Below are 15,023 nucleotides of genomic sequence, written 5' to 3' on the forward strand. Positions count from 1 at the left end.
GCGTATGCTCGTCAGATGGCATGCTCCCACTTTTCTTCTACATCGTTTTGTCTTTTCTGGCTGTTTGGTGAGAGATGGGATTAATTCAGAGAATGGTGAAGTGGAAGAGGATCGTAATGATCATAAAAGCCCCAAAAGCCGATATTTCTTTCATTGGTTGGCTACACTGCGCTATACAACTTTTGGGGCCACGAATGTGTATGACCAGCAACTAATATACCTGACCCATTGTTACATATATAGTTACCCACTTACTAGTAATAATGTGGCTGGTACAGCTTACGTTCTGAAGCTTATCTGTTTAACTATGCGAAATTGCACATTCAGAGTACATACCTTGTTTCCAAAACCAATTTTTTTACAGGCACGTTAATTTACAAACATCAGCAATGTCGTGCGCATCTCAACCGCGTAGGTTCTCCTTCTCCACTGATGCCATGAAGTTTGTAAACCCGAGCATTAACAATGCCCTACGATCGAATATTCTTTCGTCGATCGATATAGCCCCGGGCTACCCTATTCGTAGAAAGGGCCTGGCGTAGGCATCCCGGATTCGATACCCGGCGAATGCACATAGTGGTTCGGATTCCACTTTAAACTTTGGGTTCAGTCCCGATTAACCTATTTGTGCATAAAGTGAACTTGAATGTAAAGCTCTAAGCAAAGCAAGGTGTATTCAAATGGGTAAATTAACATACATTCGATTCATTAAAGTTAATTTTCTTATTTTGACCCCATCTTGTGGCGCACTCATGAATTGCGTAAGCAACCAGCCGTACATTTCGTCATATTTCGTGCATTTGAGAACATGTGTTTCGTGACGAACAGATGGCAGGATTATAACAAATACTTTGTTATTAGTAGTACTTCGGGTGAATGAGAATTTTCCCGTTTCCGTTAGAATATACCTATATATCTATGTATTTATGCTAAGTATAAAGTAAAAACCATCGTGAGGAAATTGAGGAGCTCCGAGTGAGTGAGCGTAATCCGGTCGCGAAGTCCTACAACGGCTGGGGTTTGGTCGGGCCAACCACCCGTCCCCATAATCTGGCTGCAGATCTCCACGCCCCCCTGGTGGCCCGCGTGGGAGGGAGGCCAGCAGTCGGTAGGTAAGCAAGGGCCCAATATTGAGCTATTCGCGATTAAAATTAACCGATATGCCATCTGGTGGGACTTTCAGGAACTGGTCTACGTAGGATACGTTGTGTTGAAGTCGTTTAAAGCATGGGGAATATGCGAAACAGTAAGGTCTACTGTTCAGGTTTTTTTGTGCTCTGCCTCTAAATCGTTTTATGGGTCAGAATAAATTTTCATGTGTTTTCACCCCGAGGAATCAACAAAATGATATTAGTAAATAAATCACGTAATTGATTGACAGAAGATTGGCATGGGGAATAACACTAATTCGGCAAGGACATTACGAAGAATGCACGAGTTTGCTCACTTTATTTTTCGAGAGATAAATATATATTGCCATGAAAGTAAAGTTTTAAATTGTACTTTATAAATAAAGCTTTTTCTTTTTCGAAAAGTCATGAAGCGTCTTACCCAATGCATGCATGTATTATGTATGTGTGAAATTTGGAACAGGTGCAAGTCGAGAGAAGATGAAAATAGTTTGAGAATGAATTAATGTCAAATGTAACCAGAAAATGAACATGAACATGCTAATGTTGTAATTCAGTACGATGTCCTTTATCAGTGAGGATAGCCTGGTCATGAAATCGTGAATATTATCGAGTAAAAACTGCACCGACATGTTCGAAACTTTCTCCTGCCAGCTTTTCAAGTATAAGTCTATTTCAATTTCTTTATTTTCAAATAATTTCCGAGAACCCCAGTTACAACATGAGGTGCAGATGATACAGCACTGCTTTGAAGAACCAGTGCTTACACATTAGTTACGTCTGCGTTTTCCGTGTTATTTTTGCCTATCATAATTAAATAATTCGTTCTCATCACAGCTTTACCTTCGTCAGAGTTCCTGGAATTCACATCGCATTCGCAATATTTAAAAATATGGCGCAATTTAAACATTTGTACCATACCAGCCATGACAACACGCTGCTGTTTCGTACTACTGATGAAATGCAAACAAAGATTTATCCTACATAGAGCGGCCATATTGGAAGCGACACTAGCGCTCAGGTGGTAATTTTAATCGCGAATAGCGCTATGGGATTATAAAGTAAAAAGCATAAAGTACATTAAGTAACAATACCACAGAAAAATCAACCATACAATACATTTCTTTAATTTGTTCATTGTTTGAATATGCTAACGGGTGAATTTTTTATTACTTTAGATAATTTCATACATCCTACATTCTCTTGAATATTGCGAAAAAGTAGTCAAAGAAAATTGAATATATTGTTCGTAAGATTTGAAGTGCCTGCACGCTAGGGAAATTCGTATTTGCACCCGTTATCTTGACACATGTTGACCGACTTGTATAGATTCAATACCAGGCCAGCCAGCCAGCTCTCATTCTGGTATTTTTATATTAATTAAAAAAACAAACGTTAACGAGCTGTAAAACAGCCATCTTATGCATGGAAAAGGGAGCAACAAGCAACAAAAGAATACAAATGAAATACTGATCTTAAACCTGCAGTCTAGCTTCGTGTATGTTTTACTCCCCCCCCCCCCCTTTTCACGTTTGGATTCTTCCATTCGAGCTGGGCGCGACTTCCGCGGTGCACCAGTAGTAACACGTTGCGAAGCCATAGGTCCAGGTTCTATGCCTCGAAAGACACTGGTCTATCATTGTTTTCCGATTGTCCATTCACCATTCAGCCTCATCGTTGCGATCAACACAAGGGGTAGAAAAGCGACGTACAATAACCGAAAGAGAAAGGAAATATTTTGCCAAGTTTTTTCGTCTCGTGTCAGCACGCGTAGCGTTCGAGACATTCTAGTTAACGTGCAAAAGACACAAGACACTTTCACGTACGCAAAACTCGCATCGTGTATGCGCCGCATAAGAGATTGCCAGTAAATTAGAGGCTCCTATATATTAGCAGTTAGCATCCTTGGTTGAGTCTTGAGCTGCCTCCACGTATGCGTAGTGGTAACGCTGTTGCCTTGTATACAAGGGGTCGCGGATTCGGAAACATGTGGAGGCGAATTGCAGAGTGACAGTGGCGCAAACTTTTTGAAAAGCATTAGGTGAGCTGAAATCAAGAACTTGTTTCATAATTTTATGCAATAACACCTGAGAATTTGCCCTAAAATGCCTTTTTACTTCCCTGGCTACAAATTGTAGCCTACTGCGTTTAAAAACAGTTTCAAGCCATTTCTGAAAAGATTACATGAATTATACACTGGCTATTTGTTTCCTGTTTTAGTCTTAAGTGCCCATTTTGTATTTCTAGTCCTATAGATACTCATCTCGTTTATCCTTTTCTACATTCCTAATAACGATGAGACGACGGATAGTGTAAATAAAATAGGAAAGTGAAAAGTATTATAGGCCCTATTATGAAATATTTTGATAACACTCAGTCAGTAATTAAGTAATGAGAATTCTTTAGGTGTATAATATGACACATTCTTTTCTTAGGCGCGGGAACTTTATTTCTAAAATAAAATACCATTGCAAATTATTGGATCGGCTCAAGCCCCACAGACCCATATAAGTTGGCGCCACTTCACTGTGGTTATGATTCCAGCTTATCTGAGCATCAAGTATAACCGGAAAAAAAACGTGACTAACTTCTGACATTATGGTCAGGAATGACTACATTTCTACACATCCCTGCGAATATTAGCAGCGGTAGATTCCTCTCAAAGGTTCCCGCCACGTGATCTACCTCCTTACAAAGTTAAGGGTCGAAAGGAGCCAAGGCGAGCACAATTAGAATCTTTACGAAATACAGCCCCGGTGATTTCCCCTGGGCTCCTCTTCCTCTGTGACAATCCTATTCCGGGGAAAAACCCGTGGAGCATGCACCTTCCTCCGTCCCGTCTCCTCATTCATCCTTAAGCCAAATGAGAGCCTTCAGGTTGAGCGATGAGGGGCCACCCGGGCTCTTGGAATTATTGTTAATTGCGAGAAGGGGGGGGGGTCATAGAATTAGAACTATTACTAATTTTTTTAATTAGCGTAAATGCTAATGGCTCTGTAACTCGTGCAGTTTTCATTCACCATCATCAGTATTGTCGTTGAACACAATTTCTGCTGATCTAGTGGCAATTTCTTCATTGTAACTCTGAAACTGAACCTGGCAACACTGACGTTATGCCGGTACAGAATTGTTTTGAGCATTGGAAACAAATAAATGAAGGTGTTTGGGGTTGCCAGGTGCTAGATAAAATTTGGAAGCCGAACTAAAGTTGCAGGTCAAATTGGATGTGTGTTTCGATCTACTCGAGCATTCTTATCCGGTTGGTGCCGACCTCCGTGGTGGAGTGGCTAACACAGCTACTACGCAAGGGGTCCCGGGTTCGAATCCTGACCTGAGAGTTCTTTGTGAGGGTCTCTTCATCAATTTCATTATGTCCTTACTTATTCTCAACAGTCAAAGTGGCAGAAAAGCGAAGTAAAATAAACCAAATCCGATTGGCGGGAAGCGGTACGGAACAACGAGCTTGGTGAACACACAGCTTAAGAATGTAGTGGAAGTGAGCTCTTTAAATAAATGAGTGGACCTGGCTTAATACTACCCCGCCATCTTTCTATCCCTCCATCGTAATCTTCACTTATCGGTGTCGTTATTATTTGAACTTTTGTAGGTAATTTGGCTCTAGATTAACCTACCTAGGTAGAGATGAGGATGAATGATGAAGCAGATGATGGGAAGAGCACAACGACACGTTGTAGGAGCCCCGTGTAGTTCGATGCACTTTTTTACTCTCTCTGCACTCGAGCGACTACGTAGTTGGTTACACGGTGCAACACCGACTCATCTACTTCCTTCATTTGGTGTCCAGTAGTGTATTTGGTGTCTGCACCATTCGCACTACGTTCTGGAGCGGTGCATATTGTGGGTTATGGTCACGTGGTGCGTGCTAACAAATCAAATGAACGTTTAAAGGCATGTGTTGAATCTTCTGAACTTGAACACCGCTATTCCTCTACTTGGTTGAACGTCATTCCCTACACCAGCCTGACATCGGGATACACCTGCACTATACCTAAACGCACGCCGATGAAATTAGGCGGATGGCAGAAGTACGCACTGTTGCCATGTCGGAGCACAACCCCGTGTGTCCGAATGTTTAAGAGAATGAAATATCTCGTTGTAGAGTTGGTCTTTGTAATCCATGTAACACAAACTGACAGTATTTGCTCGAAAGGTCAAGGGTAACAACTGTATGCCCCAGAGAGAGGTCGGTCTGACGCTCGAACTAGGCAACGCAGCCTGGTTGACGTTGCCAAACAGTGCACGGGAACCAGCGACTTTTGTCCCGCTCTCGCTTTGCTTTTCCCATATGTGGCACCAGCGCAATTTTGCCCGGCCGCCTGTTTTCATGGCCGTGCGTTTATTGTCAAAAAGTGCAGCGAACTAGACGGACCCAGTCTCCCAAGATTCGAACCTAGGACCTTTGGCATCCTAGGGCTGTACGCTAACTAATCTCCGTTATCATTATTAATTGCAACACAGTGAATGGAAGACGCGGTAACGAGCGTTATGCACGACTTTAAGATGAATGGAATTTCGCGTTTGTCGCGCCGTGACAACTTTGGTTGCAATCTTGCTGGCTGACGCTCCAGAGTTCCTTGTTTGCTGTGAGCATTCCAGGCGAGGGAGAGAGATTTACTGGAATCCAGTCCAGGCAAACCGGAGAGTTTAACAGAGACGGTTGGGATATATGAAGGTCTGGAATGAGCAACTTGCAAAGGGGAAGGGGAGACATGCATGAAATCCACACTTTACTCGTGGAGCTGTTGATGCAAAATCCTGGAAAATACAGTGGCCGGGGTGTTGGTTAGTCGCATTCCTCTCTCTAGCTGCAGACTTCCCTTCGGTCGGTCTAGTTTAACTGTGTATGTATGCTGTTTGTTACACAACAACCCATGCGATTTTATTGTAAACAATTTGTTTGTTTTTTAGAGATAGCGCCAACTAGGGAGGCTGTGGCGAGGCGTGCGAAAATCCAACGAATAGCGGGCGAGCCCTGTTGTCAGTTCTTCATACCTATATATTGCGTGGGAGTGGAAAAGGGATGAAGAAAGACCCCTATAGGAGTAACTTGGCGGGAGCAAGGGGGCACTTCCTCTCTCAAATTTGTTTTCAGGTTGATTAACATTTACAAGTTAATGGTATTTTTGCTAATCCCCTAGGAGCTGAGGAACAAAGAAATAAAGAGTAATGTTCATGATTTTTTAAATGCAGCAGTTATGTAGGAAACTAGACCTAGACGTTATTCTTACAGTAAGAAAAACTTTTCGATTCTGCCCCCTCCCCCCTTCAACACACAGTTAAGCCCTATGTTTCATTCTTCTCTCCCCTAAAAACATTTGGCTCCCAAGTTATGTCCATGAAAGACCGTAAAGGTCTTGAGTCAATTTGTCGTCTGTGTGGTGATATGTAGGCCGGGCTAGAGCCTCGCAGGCTGGACATGGCTAGCGAAATGCACGAAATGTAGCAGACGGAAGAATTCAGCACTTGCGTGACCTTCGGTTTGGCAACAGCGCACGCTTTCTCCAATCGAATGGCAGAATGGTCAACCGCCTTCTCACTTCGCGTTGCGTATACGTCCACTGTATATTCAGATAGGCTACTCGGGACTGGACCTACAGTTTACAGTGGGATTTGAACCGCTGTGCAAGATGCCCCACGGGGTTCGAAACCTTGACCCCTTGATTATAATAGTCTATGCAAACCATGAGTTTAGTGCAGTGGAAATAAGAAGCACAAATAACGCTAACAAGTAAAGATGTTCGCATTGATCTAGACGAAGTGAAAGTTTGTCAGTTTTGTACGACGACTTCTTGTTTGTGTGTGTTTCTGTGTATTTGTGACAGTTGTGTAAAAAAACAATACAGCACATAATGTAACTATGTAACGGGAGGGTACCCAATCATATTGACATCAGGTTTTCCCATGCAGCGTTAGCAATGGTGCCAGTAAACTAATGTGGGGGCGGAATATATATTTTGTGGACGCCAGTCACATTTGATATACCACTAAACACAAAAAATGCATTTTTTTGTCGAAGGAGTATTTATTTATGTAGTTTTTCTTGTTTACTAGATGTCTAAGGGTGGGGGTTAACTGGTCATCCATAGGAGGCTTAGACTCACCTTGCCCCCTTCCCTCCAGGGCCGTCACGGTTTGAGCAGTGGGAGTATAGCTGTATGTAGACCTAGAGTCACTTGGGGGAATACGCCCAACTTTTTTGGCGGTTTATAGCTTCTGTAAATGAAGGAGTGTCGCAATGAAAAGGATGTCAAATGAAAGCTACATGTTTTGTTATTGTTACCTATAAGTTTTATTACTGTAAGTCTTATAGTAAAAGAACCATAGAAAAATAAACAGATGAACTTCAATTTGGGCAAATCACCCCATGTTCAGGGTAACATTCCCACCCATTAGGGGTAAAATGCCCAATACAAAAAACAATTGTTGTAATACTTCACATGACATATTTAAAGGAAAATAATACACGGCATTAACTGCAAGATTATTAACGTTTGTTTCGTAAACAGAACATCATTTGTATAGACAAGCATAGCGTTTCTAACAACATTTATTTTGAATTTACTATAGCCTCTTTTACTGTTTACATTTGTGGACGTGAATTTGATACATATTTCATGCATCCACATACTACAACGATACACTGGATCCAGTCACATTGTGGTCCTTTCTTATAATAATGCCCATGGGCGTATTGTACTTAATTTCTGTGGGCACATCACCCCACAGCTACAAACAGGAAATTGAATCACTGGGTTGGCAACTTTGAGCACCATGCTGCAGTTTCACTCTGCAGATATGTTTCCCTGACTCTTGATCTTTACACCAAATATAATTCAGCTTCTTTCTTTTTGAGAATATTATTGCAAACTGTTAATACAGCAACGTCCAAAAAATTATTACCTCAAAAATTGTCTTCTTACCTCATGAAATTAATCCTGAATGGCTTCAGATTCTTCTCACAAGCTCCAAACCTGCTGCCTCGTCTCACCACGGAGGAGGGCGCTTTCAAACAAGAGTCGCAGAATTGTCATAACATTAACGTTGCGCGAGATACGAGGGGGTGGGCATTTAACCCCGAGTGACTCTATATGTAGGTAATTGTTACTGTTGTGTATATTTACTCCTGTTTGTTGTTCCAGAAGCACAGGGAGAGGAAGCAGCAGCCCTGCTGTGTGTGTTATGCAAGGACTCATTCGCCACGGCCTGGGACCTCATGGTCCACGTACAAGCAGCACACATGCTCAACATATATGAGCTGGGAACTCCGAAATCAAAGAACGACCAGGTAAGTGCCACGTTCATTGTCTTAGGTGTTCTTTGGTGGTGGTTGAGACTTGAAACGTTTCGAATTGTAAAGAAACTCTGATAATTTAGTGTGATAAAATTGAACTTCGGAAATTTCAAATTAAGTGTGCCTTGCTGTAGAGAACATCAGCCAGGAAGACCATTCGAAAAGTCATGATGTGGTTATGTACGTTAGAAGAGTTTATCGGCTTCACTTCCTTGACTGTTGTAGACATTAAAGATTTTCCTTGTGTTTCGTTCATGTATCTTGTAGGAATCAGTGATTGCCCTGTACTTCATTTGCAGACATCAGAGACATTCCCTGTGCCTCATTCGTGACTCTTGGAGAAATTAAAGATTTTTCCCTGTGGCTTTTTCATGTGTCTTGGAGAAATATTTTTTTTTCGAAATATGATAGGAGTGAATAATATAGTACTTGCAGAGTTTTTATTTCTGCCTTGTGATTTTCATGAGTTTAAACCAAATTAAGTGAAAGTAAGGTGACAGACCTGCTATAATCAGATATAAAATTCCGAATTTATAGAGAAATTGTATTTTGAATGTTTGCCCCAAATACAGAATACTCATATATCTGCAATGAAAGTAGATAATGGCGAAAATACAGCATTCTGAGTAAAATTATATACGTATCAGAGAATGTGTAATATACCTCAAAACGTGTAAATATATGAACCATGAAATTCACTTATATCGTTCCTAACATTGTAATTATCCAACATTTGTCATTTTTGCTTGGCTACATTCAAAGGCAAAAATATGTAATTGTATCGTATTCCTGGTACGGATTACCAGGTTAGCCGGCCTCCGTGGTGAAAAGGCTGGCGCAACGCGATACGAAGCCAGAGGTCTCAGGTTCGAAACCTTTTCAAGGTATGGATGTGTCATTCTGCTTGCCTCATAATAATTCAATCTCGTCGCTGCGACTAACCACGAGTTGAAAAGCGACGTAAAGCAGGCAAAATGAAAGCCGTTTCGTCAAAAATTCTCCAATTATGTCTGGCTTAACGTCTGCTGTGATTGATCAGCCAAATGATATTTTATAGTATGTTACTCATTTTGGACAGGTAGCATGGTGTTAATTTTTTAACACTCAATTAAAAATGTGCCGGGCTCACTGTACACGTATGACGTCCACGTTCCATCATGCTTCCTTCAGGAACACATTTAAACTTTTCAGGTCTCCTGCCTGCTGAAGAAACTTTATTTTTTAGTAACCCTTCTCGCAAACTTTGCGCGACAATAGCTCTTTGTAGGAACCCCCAATGCTTTTTCCCCCCCGGCCCCGTTCTCACCCTTTCACTTGGCAAGTCCAGGGGGGAACGAAAGTGGTGTGTAACACCTCCCACCCTTTGATTGTTAATTAACTAGTTTCAAGGAGGAATTCATTACCTGACTCGTTTCTAATTTCCGGCCGTTCCGCTCCCGACGCTTTTGAGAGCCGGGCGCTGCTATTCACCGGGCGTAATGGGTGAGTAGGATCAAGTTTCTGATTCAACGTCAATTTGAGCGCCTTAATGATGGGGGTTCGTCACTTTCAAGACGAGTACACACTGCAGTTTCGATTTTTTTTGTTTACTTCGACTCTGCCATGCACCTGTCGCCTCCTAGTGAGAGTGTCCATCAAAAGTTACTCCGAACTCTCTCGAGTTCCCGCCTTGCTGTTCATGTGAGATACTACCAAACGGTCTTTTCGAAGTAACTTCTTCAGTTGCTTCACACGTTAGTACTTCAGTAACGTTGGAAGTTACTTCTTGAGTTACTCCTAGGTTTCTTCTTAAGTTACTTCATGAATCACTTCTAAGTTGAGTCATCTTAAGTTACTTCCTGAGTCACCTTAAGTTACTTCCTGAGTCACCTTAAGTTACTTCCTGAGTCCCCTTAAGTTCGAATATTGAGTCACCTTAAGTTCGAATATTGAGTCACCTTAAGTTACATATTGAGTCACCTTCAGTTACATATTGAGCCACTTTGAGTTACATATTGAGTCACCTTGATTTAGATATTGAGCCACTTTTATGTTACTTCATGAATCACTTTAACGTTACTTCATGAATCACTTTAACGTTACTTGAAGAGTCACTTTAACGTTACTTCATGAAACATTTTCACGTTACTTCATGAAACATTTTCACGTTACTTGAGTCACTTTCAAATTGTTTCTTGACACTTTTACGTTAGTTCTTGAGTCACACATAAGTCACTTCTTGAATCACTTCAAAGTTACTTCTCCAACCAATTTAAAGAAACTTACTTGTATCAATTCTTGAGTTACTTCTTGAGCCACATTCAAGTTAACTCTTCAGTCACTTCAAGGTTCCATCTTCAACCATTAATAGTTCCTTCTTCACTTTTACGTTAATTCTTGAGTCTGTTCCAGCTTATATTTTCGCTGACTATGAAGTTACTTCTTTACATTTAATACGAATTGCGTTCGTGGCAGAGCATGTTGAGCGGTTAAATCACGTTCTTCTCACCAAAGTTTCCGGGTTCGATTTTAGGCATGGTTGTTGTTTCTTCGTAAATTGCACCCAAATCGTCATGATCAACCCTAAAGAAACAGGAAAGTGACTTAACGTAAGAAAAACACAAAAAGAACAAATACTATTATTCGTAGTGTAAGTTTTGATATGACCCTAGTTACCGCTCGATAAAAATGGGATACAAAATTCTGAAATTCGCTTGACTACAATGTGTTATGTGATATTGCTTACCTCTACGGCGATAACCTATATATTATTGAAGTTGGCTTATCCTTAGAGAGTTATGCAACACACACAACGTACTGCAGTGAAGCGAGTAATTCAGGATATAGCTGTACCATTTCTAATGCACGTGACTTTACCTTCAGGAGCACTGGCTGGAATCCCAGGTTGAGAATCACGGCTGCAGAGGTATAGCCTAAAAGCTACATAAGAAAACCAAAATTCAACCTTTTTTTAAAAACTTTTCCTTTGCGCCTTGAAATGCAGTCTTTATTATATTCACAGCCGTAAACATTATATTTTCATGAGTTTTGGCCTGCTCAACAATTTTCTTAGATTTAATTCTATCCTGGGCATCCTTCTTCCAATTTGAGATCTTCATTATTCTAATATAATTTCTATCATCATCTTCCTATCTAACTTTAGGTCTACCTAATGGCCTCCATTTATATATATTTTTGGACAATCGTTCGATATGCCCTAACCAACTTAATCTTTGGGCTTTTATGAATCGAATTATATTCTTATGCTTAATCAACTTGTCTAGCTCGTCATTTGTTTTTATTTTCCGAGAGCCGTCGCTCATTTTGGAGGGGCCAAATATATTTTTTAATATATTCCTTTCAAATATTAGTTGTTTTTGTATTAGGTTATATTTCAGGACCCATGTCTAATAAATAATTGTCCAATATAACTTTTTTTTTGAGAGGAGATTATTTTGTACTTTTTTTTTTGCATAAAAGCTTTGTTTTCTGCTATAATTATTTCTCTTATTTCTTCTTCTATTGAATTATTGGTATTCACAATTGAGCCTAAGTATATAAAAGATTCAACATTATCAAGATTCATTGTCTGTTGTTAGTTTATTTTCTTTATTTAGTTTCCTCCCACATTCATATATCTTGTACTTTCATTTACTATTATATCATATTTTGTTGCCTCATTTTTCAACATCATGAATGTTATAACACCATTAAGCCTTGTTTCCATGATTATGAAAAACTAAATATGCTGACCAAGGCAGTAATTTATTTTATTAAAAACATAAACTAAACGTAACGTTTCAACCTTCTAGCAATGTCTTCTTCAGACTCTGTATCAAGTACAAAAGTCATGAATGTGTCTAACATGGCCTGCTTTGTTCTTGCCATTATTAATAAATCATCAGCATAGGCAGAAAGCTGTTTTAATCGGGTAGAGATATTACCTCTTATTTCAAGTTTGGATATTATCACATCCATTACGATGCTGAATAGAAATGCTGATCAGTTACTTCAAACTGATCAGTAAGATCATTATTAACTTTCAATTTAGCTCTAGTATTCTGCAATGCAATCTGGATCAGGTTTACTAGTTTTACTGGAAGGTTAAAGTGTAATAAGCATTCCGGGATTAATGATCTTTTAATAGAATCAAATGCATAGGTATAATCTATGAACACATTATGTAGCTCGATATTAAATTCGTGACATTTTTCATATATCTGTCGTATCATGTAAATATTGTCTACGGTTGATCGGTTAGATCTGAAGCCCATTTGGCATTCACCAATTTGATGTTCTACAAACTCATTTAGTCTGTTGTACAATCTAAGATAGCATAGATTTTATACATTACATTTAACAGAGTTATTGGTCTATAATTATTACAGTATTTACGATCACCTTTCTTAAATACATGGCAAATTATTCCTTCCAGCCAACCATCTGGGATCTTCTCACTTTTCCATATTTTAAGTATAAGATCATTTTTTTTCTTTAAAGTTCGTCCACCAATATTTATTAGTTCTGCTGAGATATTGTCTGGGCCTGTAGCTTTATTATTCTTTAGCTTATTTATTATGGTATTTATTTCAGTGAATGTTGGGACATCGATCACTTCATAATTTATCTGATTTACATTTCTTAGGGTAGGTATTGTCATGTGTTTCTTCATCGTTTAAAATATTGTTTCCATCTTTCCAATACTAGTTTCTTTCTGAAATTAATTTTCCTTGTTTATCATTACATAGTGGGGTCATTGAATTTTCTTCTTTGTTCAAAAATGTCATTACTTTATAGAATTTCCTAGTTTCATTTTTCCTACTTGATTCTTCAATTTCTTTAATTTTATTATTTATTCATTTATTTGCTATTCTTGCTTTATTCTTTTCATCTGTAGCTAATCTAAATTCTTCGTCCCACCATTCATTGAATGTTCTCTTCTTTTGGGGTTGGAATACTTCATTAGCTGCTTCAAATATTGATTCCTTAATATTTGACCATTCTATATTAGTATCCTGTTGAGAATCGCGGCTGCAGAGGTATAAAAGCGACATAAGATAACCTTTTTTTAAACTTTTCCTTTGCGCGTTGAAATGCAGTCTTCATTATATTCACAGCCGTAAACATATCATTAATAAAGTCGGTGCAGCGCATTAAAATCCAATTCTCGGTCGGACCAAACCAGACTTTTCCTCCCTTTTACCTGTTCCTAAGCCACCCGTGCACAGCCGAGTGTGGTCATTATAGTTCCATACGGACATTCGTACGGTCCGCAGCTGGTAAAAATGGCCTCCAATTAAGTAATAAAAACCCGCCTGGATCGTGGGAGCGTCGTCACTTGCGCTCTCTGGGGCGTTGCGTGTTGCCTATCCTGCCCCCCGCAGGTTATACAACCCGCCGAGTCCTAAGTGACTTCGAAAGGGATGAGTCAACTGCTCCAGAGCCACACCCTTCATTGTTGTCAGATTTTGTAAGACTTTCGTCATCCATCAAGGCGCGGGGCATCGACAGTTAATTCCGTACGTGGGCTTGGGGAAGGAGATAAAGCCAAGAGGGCGGGTCCCTCCGCCCGGCGGATTGATAAAGGAGGAGTGGAAGTTTCGGAAATTATCTCGAGCCGAATAGCATCAGAGAAAGATGCTCTCCAAATTATCCGAGAAGTTAGAAGGTGATATTAAAGGGGATTCCCGATAAGTCTCACCTCCTAATTTTCCTTTCTTCCTCCCAGATCTGCCTGGAAAGTGCATTACCGCAGGCTAACGAGGCCCTGAGGACTGGAACAGTTCCTTATATTCTGAGTCGTTCGTTCTTTTTATCTCACTCGTGCTCAATCTCTAAGTTCAGCCTCTGCTGTTAAGACAAGCATGGTGGCAAGCGCTATACTTACTGCTGTTACCATCATAATCATTCTGCTTCTTCCCTTAACATCTCCCATACAATTGTCCTGTTTCTGTCACCAACATCTAGACAACCGTCCTGCATCTTCCATCAACGTCTCCTAGACAATCGTCCTCCTTCCATCAACGTCTCCTAGACAAATGTTCCTTCCATCAACATCTCCTAGACAATTCTTATTCTGCTTCCATCAACAACTCCTAGACAATTCTTATTCTGCTTCCATCAACGTTGATTTGGTGTTTTAAGTCCACTTTGTGCACAGTAAGGCTAATCGGGACTGGACCTACAGTTCATAGTGGGATCCGAACCAGTATGTGCCTCCACCGGATATCAAACCCGGGACACCTAGATTACAAGGCAACGACGCTTCCATCAACGTCTCCTAGATAATTGTTATCCTTCCAGCATTTCCTAGAAAATTGTCCATTTCCTCGACATCTTCTAAACAATTTCCCCTTCCATAAGCATCTTCCACACAATTCTTATCCTGCTTCCATCAACATCTCCTAGACAAATGTTCCTTCCATCAACATCTCCTAGACAATTCTTATTCTGCTTCCATCAACATCTCCTAGACAATCATACTTCTCCTTCCATCAACATCTCCTAGACAATTCTTATTCTACTTCCATCAACATCTCCTAGACAATCATCCTTCTGCTTCCATCAACATCTCCTAGACAATCATCCTTCTCCTTCCATCA

General features: G+C 40.1%; 1 protein-coding gene across 4 annotated transcripts in view; it reads left to right on the plus strand.

Annotated features, from left to right (window-relative positions):
- LOC145987715 (uncharacterized) overlaps window positions 1-15,023 on the plus strand; it is a 621,803-nt gene that overhangs the window by 574,257 nt on the left and 32,523 nt on the right. For 3 of the 4 annotated variants that reach the window (XM_083122297.1, XM_083122295.1, XM_083122296.1), the window contains exon 8: window positions 8,291-8,436. In XM_083122297.1, the coding sequence (XP_082978423.1) occupies window positions 8,291-8,436 (146 nt within the window). The remainder of the gene's footprint in view (window positions 1-8,290; window positions 8,437-15,023) is intronic. The other variant, XM_083122298.1, reaches the window with a different exon arrangement.

The sequence above is a fragment of the Lepisma saccharinum genome, chromosome 5 (assembly GCF_977018435.1).
Source record: "Lepisma saccharinum chromosome 5, izLepSacc3.1, whole genome shotgun sequence".
Lineage (NCBI taxonomy): Eukaryota > Metazoa > Arthropoda > Insecta > Zygentoma > Lepismatidae > Lepisma > Lepisma saccharinum.